Here is a 15,091-nt window from a genome sequence, read left to right on the forward strand (position 1 = left end):
AAAAGAGCTATCTAAAGCCCAGTGCACACCAAAACCGCTAGCAGATCCACAAAACGCTAGCGGTTTTTGGAGCTGATTTCAGAGCGATTCTAGGTATGTTTAGAGACGTTTTCTAAACACACCTAGCGGTTTTGGGTGCGTTTTTGGGTAGCAGATTACACATATTGTTACAGTAAAAGCTGTTACTGAACAGCTTCTGTAACAAAAACACCTGGCAAACCGCTCTGAAGTAGCGTTTTTCAGAGCGGTTTGCGTTTTTCCTATACTTTACATTTAGGACGAAACGCTTCCAAAAACCGCAAACGTGCAGCAGGAGGCGCGTTTGCGGCTTGGCAAAAACTTTAAACCGCCGGTGTGCACTATCCCATTGCAATACATTAGCCAAGCGTTTTTACAGGCGGATGCGGCCGGCGGATCGCTCCAAAAACCGCTCAGTGTGCACTAGGCCTAATACTATTGGCGGTGCCGACCTACTTTTGTGATTATAACATCCTATTACTTGTCAGGCACTTGTCACTTAATACTAATTGCTTTTAATAGTGCAAGTATGATTTTTTAATGATGTTATCCTAGTCTATTTCATAGACTATAGAATATCTTTATTGACAACACCAGCACTAAAATCACAGCAGCCGTACAAAGACCTGATTTTTTTTTTTTTTTTTTTTTTTTTGCTGCTGCTGCTTAACTTGCGCATAGAATAGTTACTACAGTGTCTTGCCCTTCGATATGTTTGTCTGTAGAGGCACAAATAGTGTTGGGGGTATTTAACCTCATATGTTTAAGAATGAGTCACTTTAATGTCTATTTCAGTCCACCTCTCATTTAACTCGTTCATAAAATTGCACAGCGGAAACTGCATTTTCCCTCAGTGTTTAAGCAGGCTAGAGTTTTTGATTTTGTGTAGGTGTTCAGTAACTGCTAGTCCACATGGTGCGCACACCTGCTGCTTTTTTGTGTATTTAATAACATAAATGCTCAGAAACCTGATAAGTCGCATTAACTGTTCCACAATGTTATCTGGAAAGGTTGTCTACTTAGGATTTAAAGTGCATTAGTGTTACGAAAAAAAGTGCCTGTAGGGAGGCCCTGCCAAACTACCTGGAACTGAGGTGCAAGTAGAAACTGAATCCTTCCATCCACTGCCATTGCTGTCACAGGAGATCACTGTACCATACTCTAAGGCTAAAATGGTGGGGGAAGGAGTAATAAAACCTAAATTGGTACCCAGAGGACACACACGAGCATGAGTAGAACATACAAACATTGGGTTGTTGTGGGATCCAGTCGATATTTGTCTATATTACTTCTCATAGGGACTCCCATGATGTCCACATCTACAAAATAGTACCCCACATTTGTATTATTTATTTCCTCCTTTCATTAAACACTTAGCACATTTTGCTAAGGGAATCAAAAGTATCTGATCATGTAGTAATCCTATGGCTTTCTTCTGCTTCTTAGTTGAATGCTATAATTTGTACATGTCTTTGTAGCCTATGCACATGGATACAACAATAATATGGTAGAAGAAATGATTGTCTCCAATCCCCCTGACGTCTGTCAAGTGGTTGAAGTAATGACAGAAAGCGATGAGCAGCCAACACATCGTTCTCAACATTACCCACTGCAAATCTCACCGGTCTCCTCCTACGAAGGTAAGTGACTTATATTGTAATGCCATGAAGCATTAGTCCCTTCCTGTCAGCCAATAACAATTTGGCAGCCAGCTGTATTGGCTAGGTATAGGCTAGGTACATCAACAGCTAGGCATATGCTAAAACATTTGCTACATAATCATCTCTTCTAAGTGTTTATCAGTTGTTTTACATTTTTTATATGGTTTTCAATCACTTAGTTGTAGAAGAATTGCACTCCTAACCTGTTGATTTTGGTGGTGGGGGGGGGGTGATGTCTACTCTGCTGAACAAACAGTTGCTGGCATGACGCACACCACATAAAAAGAAGACGAGCGGCAGATATGTATATGTACAACCTTTGCTAACCCTTCCTCCTTCCATATCTAAAGAACATCCAGTCAACACTGATCCTCAAAGCAACCTTGTCTCTGACTCCGAACCACATTGTTCTGACTTACCCCTCCCTGCCTAATCTGCTCCTGAACCGCCCCCCCCCCATTGTGTAAAACCTTTGTCAGTTTAAAAGCTCCAAAACGTTATTTCTGCAAGGTGTTTGTTTAGTTCATGTTAAATTACCAGGGCCTAGGCTCAGAAGACCATTGACTAGAAGGATTCTGCCTGAAGAAACCCTATCCTTGTTAACACAGCAGGGAAGCACATCGAGCCTGTTTGAAATTCAGGAACCAAAACATGAAATGTAGAATTTTTAAAGCGAATTATGTCCTACTGCTTATGGACTTAGACTAGACCTGATTTGTAACTTTTGCACACCCCTTCCTGCCTCACTAGGCTGCTCCCATTGGCCAACTGTCACCATGCTAATCATGTGATATTTGTGGCAGGGTTAATGGGCTAGTGACAGTTGGCCAATTGGAACAACTTATTGTTGAAGGAAAAGGAGGCGACAATGTACCATGTACTTCTATTACTCACTCACTGTACAAGTCTCTACAGCTGAACATGGGATTATGTTAAAAGCAGAAAGTTAGCATTGAAAATCTAGTGTTTACAAATTGCAGTAAGTGACAGAACATAGGGACATTTTACTACTTATGTAATGGTAGCTCTTCTTAGATTAGTAGATAGTCAGGTTGTCATGGTTGGAACTTGTGTCGCTGAGATATTACAGCTGAGCTGTGCACATGTTTTAGTGTCGTCTGCTAAAATGAACAGATGTTGAGCTATTCTTCAGTTAGAATGATTACAGCTAGCATTTTCACATCACACTGGTTGGGGACTTTCTGGAGACTGCTGCCAAGAAGTTCTATTAGAACTGGTGAGTTCAGATTAGGAAATGTTTATGTGGGCATCCTTCCAGTCCTGCTTGTTTGCTTATCAGATAACCGTGTTCACTTAGGCGAGATGGGACAAGAGCTCTGTGCTTTGTTGTTAATGTTACTGCTCCAACAGATGGTTTACCAGGGAGCTAATGATCCAGCACCTGCAAAACACATCAGCACATACTAGTCAGAGAGCCAGTACAAGTTTGGGATTGCAGCCTCCAAGCCTCCTACTTCCATGTAAAGTGAGCTACTCCGTCTATTTCTACCCCTGGCTGTGAGTCTCCTTCTGCCTCGTGCCAGGCTGCAGCTAAATAATTGGCATTGGGAGGCACATAAAGCACAGCAGCCCGTGTGCACAAAGATGGACAGGATAGAGCGGCGGCTCTCACAGAGCTCACAAATATGTTGCATTGTAGAGCAGGTAGCAATTTAGTCTGATACGGCCTTGTCTGGGGTTTGCCAGCTTGGATCTTTAAATATTACAAACACAATGCTGTTACTGATGCTTAGTACATAATTTCTTTATGTATAGTTGTATTATGAGCAGGTGGCTGTGTACACCCGTTCCAGTAACAGAGAAAAGCAGTAGTCCTACATAGTAAACAGAAACTCACCATACTCCGTTTTCTGCTTGTATCAGATTTCTGGTCTGTTGGTCTTGGTAGCTCAGCAACAGGAGGAGTAACTGAACTTGCAAGAACATCACTTCTTATTCAGATTTGCAAATCCCCTACAACATGAACATTTCTCCAGGCAGCACAGCGTACTACAGCAAAACCCACAACCGCAGCACTGCTCATGACATACAGCAAGACTGCAGAGTTCAACACTATAATAAACTGGTTCAGTGGCCTAATTCATCCTGTTAAATGGTGGTGTGTAAACCTGTAACAAACCTAGAGAGAGTTGGAAGCAGTACCAGAGCTCTCTGAAGTGACTACAGGCAGGTGTTGGTCAGTGTTTCATGGAAGAAGTATGAAGTACAGTTAAACTGGCATTCTGTCAGATCATTGGCTGTTCATTGTGGAAATGTATGTCTTTGTTCAGCGTTGAATTCTCTTCTTCCACCATGGTAACCAGCCTAAGTCCATTTCCTTTTGTCATTATACAACAGGACTTGGAGAACGGGAATTGATTTATCCTGAATGTCACAGTCCGCCATTCACTGTATTCAGTGCGCTCTGAATTTTTTATATGCCTCCATAAGTGAAAAAGGTCAGGCAGAGTATTGCTAGGGTGCAGATATAAAAGAGAAAAAATCTTGCCTTAATGGGGTAAATTCTGCACAAATCTACAAATCATTTTTAAAGATCATCAGGTCTTGATGTGCATGGAAGCTACGGAAATGATTGTGATCTGTTGGTAAGGCGTTACTGTCCACAATGGCCCTGCATTCACTCATGATGCACACTCATTTGCCTTGAAAACCTTTATTTTTGATGGTTGAAGGAAACCATTTTGGGTTGTGTACCAAAATAATCCAGTCATATCATACCTCCCAACTTTTTGAGATAACAAAGAGGGATGCTTAAGCCATGCTATTGCCAAACCCCTTATCACAACCACACGACACCTCTGTCGCCCCCGGCACACCCTAAGGCCTCATTTACACTTAAAGGGGTTCTGTGGAGGGGTTAAATCAACAAAAACTGACACTTACCTGGGGCATCTCCAGGTCTAATATTTGTCTAACAAGACGTATAATGTTCACTCCTGCGTGCGTCATCGGGAGCTTACTATGCAGGTGCAGTGCAAAGTTTTCTTGTACTGAGCCAGCGCAGTAAGCTCCGGATGACGTGTGTGGGAGTGAGCACGTGAGCGGCCACACAGCTGCAGTCTAATTAGAGGCCTGATGGGACCCGGCGATGGGGAACAGAGGATCGTAGCTGGATCCCCAGTACAGTTAGCTAGGCATGGTATCCCCAGTGTAGCCAGGTGTCTCCCGTATTGCCAGCAACCTTTACTCACCTCCAAGGCTCCAGCGATGAGCAAATTTAGCCCCCTCCGCTCTGGCCGGCATCCCCGCTCGCACTGCCGCCAAGTTCCGGGACGTGGCTTGTTTAAGTCATCAATCCAGGACCCAACACTTAAGGTAGTGTGAGCGGAGATGCCGGCCAGTGCGGAGGGGAGGGGAGTCCCTGTCCTTGTCTTCCCCCTCAGACCGCCGCTGCCAATAGTGATCACTGTGATCGGCCAACGATTGTAGTGATCAGGAGCCACTCGTGATGGCTCCTGATCACTGAGGTGTGAGATGTCAGCAGTCATATGACAGCTTAATCTCCCGACTCGGGTACGCATGATCGCGTTGGAAGTGGAAATGGCGAGTGGCTTTAATCCTACGCCGCATCAGTAAGGCTGCCGCAAGTGTGGCGTCGGATTTACGCTGCGCGGTCCCCAGAAGGTTAAACCCATTCTTTAGTAGAAAAACACATATACTTGCATAGATCTGTACATCTGTCCTGAAAGGGGCAAATGAGGAAGAAAGAGGGACAGAGGGATTGGCTTGCGTATGTATGTACACCTCGCAGGTGAGTTGGCCGAATGAAGGCCCTCCCTGCAGCCGCAATACTCTCCGGCGGTGTTAACTACTACTCCCCTGTGAGTTGTCGCAACTTGGAGGGAGATCTAATTCGGGTTCTAGCAATCGGCGGAGCCCCAAATTACCCTTTCGCGCACGGCGCAGCATTGCAGTGCTGCTATGGGGCGCTTGGTTTTGGCAGCCGGCGGTAAGCGCCCCGTACCAAAACCACCTGCTTTGATTGGGTTCCCAAAGCGGGACTGTCCCTTCAACAAAAAAAGACAGTTGGGAGCTATGTTCATATTACAATGGAAAAGTGCAGGTTAGAGAATGTAAGTTACAATTTCAACTGATTAGTTTCCCTAGCAACACACCTCATTTTCCACTTCTCCAAATCTTCCAACAATGAAGCACTGTAGTGATTTTTGCACAGTAGTATATATGTTGATTTAATTTCTTTTATTCTTTCCTCTTGTCAGAGAGTGAAACGGACAGCGTTCCCAGTGATGAAGAAAGCAGGGTAAGTGAAGTGTTTTTCTACACTGTGCCTAGTAATTTCTTCCTTTAGGCCCCTTCCCCACTAGACATTAATAGTGCATAGACTGAACTCTCTGTTGTTTCCACCCATGTGTTGCGTTTCAGTGCGGAGTTGCAATACATGGTTGCAGACAAATTTACACAAACATAATGAATGGGATTGCAAGCGCATTAGACCGAATCACATGGCAATGCAAGTGCCGTGTGTTGCTATGGCCACCTGTGTTGCACACGGTGTGAAAGTGAAAAAGGCACCTTAGTACGTAACTTTATCTTAGATCACAACAATAAATGCTAAGCCGTGCTCTATTCACATTTTAACACATTTATTTTATTTGAACATGGTTTTTACAAAAAGTAGTGTAATAAGAACCCTTCCTTAAAATATGTGTGGATGAGTGGATACTTATGCCTGGATGGATGGATAACTGCACAGCTGGCTGTGAGAGAACACCTCAAAACTGCAAGCGCTTGAAGCACCAATCACACCTGTATCTAAGGGATCCCAATGATTGCTAACAAATGAAATAACTATCCCTCATAGGATGCTACTGGAAGGCTTGTGGTAATCTTCTCTGTATCAGAGACGCTGGTCTCTGCTGGGATCCTCAAACCAATCTTGCTGGAATAGACTTTTGCTTGACAACAACAACAAGCCACTGCCGTGAGATAGTTGCAGGCAAGGTGTCATGGTTGGTGTTGCAAGTTGTGGGAGTTGCGTTTTTGTGCTCTCACAGCCAGATTTGCGGTAATCCATCTTGGCATATGTATCCACTTGTGTTTTAATCAAGGGGGTTTTTATTACACCGCTTTTTGTAATGTTCAAATAGAAGAAATGTGTTAAATGTGAACAGAGCAAGGTTTTGCGTTTATCGATGTGATTGAAAATACTAGCTAACCAGTGCTCCCATAAATGGGTTTCACACTCCATTAACAATACCTGGGCTTCTCTTGCATTTATTTTTGTAATCTTATCTTAAACCCTTTGCAACCATTTTTTAAAAGTTTTTTTTTTTTAAAGTTTATAAATATCTAAGCTTGAGGCAGGGGTCACACTTGTCTTTAAGTTTTCTGAAAAGAGTAGAAAACTGAAAGAAAAGTGTGACCCCTGCCTTACAGCAGCTAATGTAATTTATAGAGACATTTTTTTTTTCTGCGTGCAAAATCTGCATTCAAGTGTGATTTAGCCCATTGTTTAACATGAGTTCTCAGTTGAAATCAGTTTTTCTGTGCTGAAAACTCGCACGAAAGCTGACAAGTGTGATCCCTGTCTGAAGGTAAAAAGCAGTGGTCACATGACTGCTGCTGAGCTTTGTGCCTCACAAGGTCCGTGTGGGAATGGTCAGTGTTGCAGAGCTGCCACCACTGATTTGTCATAAAAAATGTTGCGCCATCATGGGCTTTTTTATGTTTTGCAGACGTCAGATGGAAATGATTCTCCATACCTTGAAATTGCACTCCAGTGCAGAGTGTCAGACAACTTCCAAATGGTGCATCCTGTGTGGGGTGCTTATATGGGGCAACACAAATGTACTTCTATGTCATAATGTAGGTCTCAGTAGAGTATTTGTACTGTTAGTTATCAGTAAAAGCAAAATAATTCAGTGACTCACAAGTTTAGACCTGAGCACATTTTTGTCGTGATCTATCTCAAGTGTGACAGTGGTGAAATCTTGTTTCTATACAAATATTACTCATCGCCCCAACCCTTACAGGGTGAGCAAGTTTATAACAAATATGCCAGAGCAACCAAAAATCACCTTCTGATCAATAGTGATTCACTAATCTTACTGATTTTACCGCCTTAAGGCTGGTTTCACAGTGGGACATTAAAGTCCCACGTTACAGCAGCCAGTAATGCAGCCTAACTCACAGCACTGTAAAATCAATGTGCTTGTTTACAGTACACACGTTCCGTTACATAGTAACGCAGCACGTTTAAACAAAGTGCTGCATGCTTTACGTTATACTGTGCTAAGCCACGTTAGACTGTTTGCACATGCTCAGTAATGTTGGAGGAGGAGGTCTCCCCTCCTCCTCCGCTGACAGCCACATGGCTAATTAATATTCACTGCACTGTGGAGACTCATGGTGGGACTGTAGTGTTGTCCAGATCATGAACGAATCGTTCATTTGATCCGGATCTTTTTTGTGAGTCGAATCATCCAGATCATCACAATGAAAGATTCGGTTCACAGTGGATGTCAGTCTGGAAGAAACAGGAACATACAGAATGTACAGTGCAGGGAAAGTCCTGTCCTGCTAGTCATTTCCCCCAGTCTGCTTCCCTAGTAAAATGATTCAAATGATTTGGTTCAAAGATCCGGATCTTTTCAATGATCCGATTCAAATGATCCGAATCCTTAAAAAGATCCGGAGTTCCTATCACTAACCTGGAGCGGCTGCTTTGAGAGCTATATAACGCAGCTCAATCTGACGTCCAACTTCAACACCACCATGCGTTGCGTTAGGGGCACGTTATGCGACCATAACGTCCCCTAAAACGCAACGTCTTGGTGGAAAAGTAGCCTTAAAGTGGAATTATAGCTTTTTCGTCTCTACTCCTGGATTAGCCACGCCATGATTACCTTTTATAGACTTGTTCTACTTGAAAACCAACCGTTATAAAATGGTGTTTTTTGCTTTAGTTTCACTTTGCAGGGAGCACTGAGAGAATTAACTGACTTTTTTTTTGTTTGGTTTTATCAGATTGCTGATTCTTTTTTTTTATCTGCCTCAGAACTGAACAGTATATTCCTTGTATTTAACCACTTAAGTCTATCTGCTGAACTCAAGAAAAGGAGCCAATCTAGGTCAAAATAGGTATATCAAATAATCAGAACTTCTCACACATGTGGTGCAAAAAAATCAAGAATACATTTTATTTGACAATCCAATAAAACATAATAAAAATACAAAGAAAACGCTGCGCTCAATCAACATACAATAATCTATACTGGGAGCAGACGTCCAAAATCTGGACCAACGGTGATTAATATATAATCAAAGTCCATTAACATATAAACACATTAAAAAGTCCATAGACTTCCTATCATGTGGAGCGCTCCTGTAAAAAGTGTGTTACATTGACAAAAATATCTTCATATGGAGGCAGTCAGCGCTTCAGTAGATGTTAATGCAAGGAGCCTTTAGCATAGCAGTCAAACAGATGTTAGTGCAAGAAGCCTTTAACATAGCAGTTCCCCACGTGCTCGTACTGAGCTAAGCTCACTATATGCTTGGCATTCCGATCGAATGGAAGGAGATTTGCCAGAGAGGTTGTGGAGTGGCCTATACCCCAGATGCGTGATTTGGCCCTGACGGTCTTCATATCTGGTGAGTTCACACCTGATGGGGGAATCCCTCGACATACTGCTGACTGATCTTATATTAACTGCTATGTTAAAGGCTTCTTGCACTAACATCTATTGACTGCTATGCTAAAGGCTCCTTGCATTTACATCTACTGAAGCGCTGACTGCCTCCATATGAAGATAATAAAAACATTAAAATCTCCCAATTAAAATCAATAGTCATTGGTATTCCAAGCCCATATAATAAATAAATAAATGCTATATCATCAAAAATGTTCATCAATTGTAAGCATACACAGCAGGCTATAAAATCCAATATTGTGCAATATTGGATTTTGTAGCCTGCTGTGTATGCTTACAATTGATGAACATTTTTGATGACATAGCATTTATTTATTTATTATATGGGCTTGGTATACCAATGACTATTGGTTTTAATTGGGAGATTTAAATGTTTTATTATGTTTTATTAGATTGTCGAATAAAATGTATTCTTGATTTTTTTGCACCACATGTGTGAGAAGTTCTGATTATTTGATATACCTATTTTGACCTAGATTGGCTCCTTTTCTTGAGTTCAGTTGTTGTATACTAGCCAGTAGGGCCATATACTTTGTGCAGTTTACCGTGCCAGACCCCAGGGTCTGAATTTCCCTTCTTTTTGAATTAAGACACTTAAGTCTATCTGGAGGGATATATCCGTCCAGATAGACTGTGCTGCTGCCGCTGCATGAGGCGCAATCGGGCACGCTCCCGCGTTCGCTCCTGCTGCCTGCCGTTAGTTCCCCAATCAGTGAATGGGAATATAATTCCCATTCACCGATCTAAGTTCCCCGCAGAAAAACAGACGGTCTCTTGTCAGAGACCGCAGTTTTTCTGCAAAAAAAGTTTCCCATGCTCTGTATTGTTCCTGGAAGCGTGATCGTACGCTTCCAGGACTTTTTTAACTGTGGCCATCTTGTGGCCAAATGGTAAACTGCACCCACATACATTTTTTTTAATAAAGAATTACATTATTTAACATTTAAAATGATCTGTTTCCCTCCCAAACCAAAAATTACCCAAATACATTTTTTAATTAAAAAAAAAAACTTTTTAAATATGCATGTCGAGAGTATCTTATTATATATTTTTTTAATTATAAGCTTGTAAATAGTGATGGACGCAAATTGAAAAAATGCACCTTTATTCCTAAATAAAATATTGGCGCCATAAATTGTGATGGGGACATAATTTAAATGGTGTAATAACTGGGACAAATGGGCAAATAAAATACATGAGTTTTAATTACGGTAGCATGTATTAATTTAAAACTATATTGGCCGAACACTGAGAAATAATGAATTTTTTCCATTTCTGTCTTAATCTTCCTGCTAAAATGGATTTAGAAAAAAAATAATTCTTAGCAAAATGTGCCACTCAAAGAAATCCTAATTAGTGGCGGAAAAAACAAGATCTAGATCAATTAATTGTGATAAGTAGCCATAGTTATTGGCGAATGAATGGAAGGTGAACGTTGCTCGGATGCATAAGATTTTCAATGCTGTAGGCTGAAGTGGATAATAATTGCTTTGTGTTTGTTCAGTCTTATCAGCTGCATTTTTTTTCTACAAACCTCAGTACCTGAGCAGCTCTGCGTAACCACAGAAGGTGGATTAGTTGCAGGGGTGATATGCAAATGCCCAGATTTCCTGGAAATAAGATCTACCCTGAAAATAAGCCCTAGCATGATTTCAGGGTTTGTTTGTTTGTTTTTTGAGGTTGCTTGAAATATAATCTCTCCTCCAAACATAAGCCCTGGTTACAGTTCATAAAAAAAGTTGATTTAAATAGTGTCCAGGCAGCTTCGGGATACATATAAAAAACAAAAGTAAAAACAATTGGAAATAGAATGCAGCAAGACTGATAGACCTGTGGAAAGTGGGAGCCCTAAAATTGTATTTAAAAGACCCTATGAGACCAGAACAGTAAGGGGTTAGCAAGTGTTGCTGTACATGGATGATGGAATTCAGGGTTTGGAGCGTTACAATGATGTTCCAGAATGTCATGACATGACTATATTTAAATGTCGATTGATGGAAAATAAGACGTCCCCTGAAAATAAGCACTAATGCATCTTTTAGAGAAAACATTAATATAAGTCTCTGACTTCTTTACAGAGAAACCCGATAATAGTTTCTCAGATCACTAGTTCTGATGCACAGAAGAGGGAGGCACTTGAAGCACTATGGGGAGGCTTTGGAAAATGGTCATACAGCAGTGCTGTGATTAGGAATACCTTCCCTTCAAAGGCCAACTATTTTTAAAAAGTATTCAAATATGAGATCTGCAATCTCCTCATGGAAAAATCAGTGATGTAACATGGTTGCATTTTGGGACAAAGACAGATAATATATTCATATCAGCATCTAGGAGTTGGGAGACTTTTTTGGGGGGAGGGGGGCTATGAACCTAACTGTGCTATAAAGCCTCAATTTAGGCACACGTTTTATTAGATCTGTGCAGGTACGACACTTTTTTTTGGGGGGGGGGGGGACCTGTAAATAGCTTTGTGACATACAGATGCATAAAATGGAACATGCGGGAAGTGAAATATACACAGTGTGTGCTGGAAAGGTGCACAGGAAGTGCAATAGATGCAGCATGCGGGAAAGGTGCACAGGTAGTGAAATAGATGCAGCATGCAGGAAAGGTGCACAGGTAGTGAAATAGATGCAGCATGCAGGAAAGGTGCACAGGTAGTGAAATAGATGCAGCATGCAGGAAAGGTGCACAGGTAGTGAAATAGATGCAGCATGCAGGAAAGGTGCACAGGTAGTGAAATAGATGCAGCATGCAGGAAAGGTGCACAGGTAGTGAAATAGATGCAGCATGCAGGAAAGATGCACAGGTAGTGAAATGCATGCAGGAAAGGTGCACAGGTAGTGAAATAGATGCAGCATGCAGGAAAGGTGCACAGGTAGTGAAATAGATGCAGGAAAGGTGCACAGGTAGTGAAATAGATGTATCATGCAGGAAAGGTGCACAGGTAGTGAAATAGATGCAGAATGCAGGAAAGGTGCACAGGTAGTGAAATAGATGCATCGTGCAGGAAAGGTGCACAGGTAGTGAAATAGATGCAGCATGCAGGAAAGGTGCACAGGTAGTGAAATAGATGCAGCATGCAGGAAAGGTGCACAGGTAGTGAAATAGATGTTGGAAAGGTGCACAGGTAGTGTCATAGATGCTGGAAAGGTGCACAGGTAGTGAAATAGGTGCAGGGAAGGTGCACAGGTAGTGAAATAGATGCAGGAAAGGTGCGCAGGTAGTGAAATAGGTGCAGGAAAGGTGCACAAGTAGTGAAATAGATGCAGCATGCAGGAATGGTGCACAGGTAGTGAAATAGATGCAGCATGCAGGAAAGGTGCACAGGTAGTGAAATAGATGCAGTATGCAGGAAAGGTGCACAAGTAGTGAAATAAATGCAGCATGCAGGAAAGGTGCACAGGTAGTGAAATAGATGCAGGAAAGGTGCACAGGTAGTGAAATAGATGCATCATGCAGGAAAGGTGCACAGGTAGTGAAATTGATGCAGGAAAGGTGCACAAGTAGTGAAATAGATGCATCATGCAGGAAAGGTGCACAGGTAGTGAAATAGATGCAGCATGCAGGAAAGGTGCACAGGTAGTGAAATAGATGCAGGAAAGGTGCTCAGGTAGTGAAATAGATGCAGCATGCAGGAAAGGTGCACAGGTAGTGAAATTGATGCAGGAAAGGTGCACAAGTAGTGAAATAGATGCATCATGCAGGAAAGGTGCACAGGTAGTGAAATAGATGCAGGAAAGGTGCACAGGTAGTGAAATAGATGCAGGAAAGGTGCACAGGTAGTGAAATAGATGCAGCATGCAGGAAAGGTGCACAGGTAGTGAAATAGATGCAGGAAAGGTGCACAAGTAGTGAAATAGATGCATCATGCAGGAAAGGTGCACAGGTAGTGAAATAGATGCAGGAAAGGTGCACAGGTAGTGAAATTGATGCAGGAAAGGTGCACAAGTAGTGAAATAGATGCAGCATGCAGGAAAGGTGCACAGGTAGTGAAATAGATGCAGGAAAGGTGCACAGGTAGTGAAATAGATGCAGGAAAGGTGCACAGGTAGTGAAATAGATGCAGCATACGGAAAAGGTGCACAGGTAGTGAAATAGATGCAGGAAAGGTGCACATGTAGTGAAATAGATGCAGGAAAGGTGCACAGGTAGTGAAATAGATGCAGGAAAGGTGCACAGGTAGTGAAATAGATGCAGGAAAGGTGCACAGGTGGTGAAATAGATGCAGGAAAGGTGCACAGGTTGTGACATAGATGCTGGAAAGGTGCACAGGTAGTGAAATAGATGCAGGAAAGGTGCACAGGTAGTGAAATAGATGCAGGAAAGGTGCACAGGTAGTGAAATAGATGCAGGAAAGGTGCACAGGTGGTGAAATAGATGCAGGAAAGGTGCACAGGTTGTGACATAGATGCTGGAAAGGTGCACAGGTAGTGAAATAGATGCAGCATGCAGGAAAGGTGCACAGGTAGTGACATAGATGCAGGAAAGGTGCACAGGTAGTGAAATAGGTGCAGGGAAGGTGCGCAGGTAGTGACATAGATGCAGGAAAGGTGCACAGGTAGTGAAATAGGTGCAGGGAAGGTGCGCAGGTAGTGAAGTAGATGCAGCATGCAGGAAAGGTGCACAGGTAGTGACATAGATGCAGGAAAGGTGCACAGGTAGTGAAATAGGTGCAGGAAAGGTGCACAGGTAGTGACATAGATGCAGGAAAGGTGCACAGGTAGTGAAATAGGTGCAGGGAAGGTGCGCAGGTAGTGAAGTAGATGCAGCATGCAGGAAAGGTGCACAGGTAGTGAAATAGATGCAGCATGTGGGAAAGTGAAATATATAGTGATACATGCATATTATGCCAACCATTGTTATATTGTGTGAAAGGAGTTCCTTTCTTGTGAAAGCTTTGTTGGTGGTTTCTTAGGGTGGAGTCCTCTCTCTAAAACAGCTCTGTTGTGCTGAGAAGAATGTGCTGCGCTCCTTGTGTAATGCGCATCAACTCATAGGGCAGATTATAGGGGATATGTCTGAACTCACAAGCAATAACCTGCCATGTTTAGGCAGGGGTCACACTTGTCTGCTTTTGTACATGTTTTCTGCACAGAAAAACTGATTTCAACTGAGGGCTCTTATTAATCAATGGGCTAGGCCACACATGAATGTAGATTTCGCGCTCAGAAAAAAAACATCCTGCACATTTTGTCAGTTTTCTCTATAAATTACATTCGCTTCTGGAAGGCAGGGGTCACATTTGTCTTTCAGTTGTCTGAAAAATGTAGAAAACTGAAAGACGAATGTGACCCCTGCCTTAGAGTTTGTGTTGCATGAATGAAGTAACGTGTTCAGTTAGTTCTATAGATATATGCAGGTAAGGGCAGAACAGCAGCACCATGTATGCCTGCAGTGCAGCATACTGGGGTGGGGGTGAGCAGGCCTGGCCTGCAGGGGGAAATGCTCTACCATTAATGGAAGTGCAGCTGACATATATGAGAAGGGCTCTGATGAAAACAAGCCTAAAGAGGAACTGTAGTGGAAATAACGTAATGAACAAAAGTGCTTAATTTTTACAATAATTATGTATAAATGATTTTGTCTCGCCCATTGTAAAATCTTTCCTCTCCCTGATTTATGCTAGGTACACACTATACAATTTTCTGTTATGCTGGGAATACACCGGTCGATTCTTGCGCTCGATTTTGCGGGCGATTCTCTTATCTTCCGCTA

General features: G+C 42.3%; 1 protein-coding gene across 3 annotated transcripts in view; it reads left to right on the plus strand.

Moving 5' to 3' along the window:
• IRF2 (interferon regulatory factor 2) overlaps positions 1–15,091 on the plus strand; it is a 151,532-nt gene that overhangs the window by 130,564 nt on the left and 5,877 nt on the right. For all 3 annotated transcript variants that reach the window (XM_068268891.1, XM_068268874.1, XM_068268883.1), the window contains exons 7-8: positions 1,497–1,658; positions 5,921–5,961. In XM_068268891.1, coding sequence (XP_068124992.1) covers positions 1,497–1,658; positions 5,921–5,961 — 203 coding nt within the window. The remainder of the gene's footprint in view (positions 1–1,496; positions 1,659–5,920; positions 5,962–15,091) is intronic.

Source organism: Hyperolius riggenbachi, chromosome 1, assembly GCF_040937935.1.
Source record: "Hyperolius riggenbachi isolate aHypRig1 chromosome 1, aHypRig1.pri, whole genome shotgun sequence".
Taxonomy (NCBI): domain Eukaryota; kingdom Metazoa; phylum Chordata; class Amphibia; order Anura; family Hyperoliidae; genus Hyperolius; species Hyperolius riggenbachi.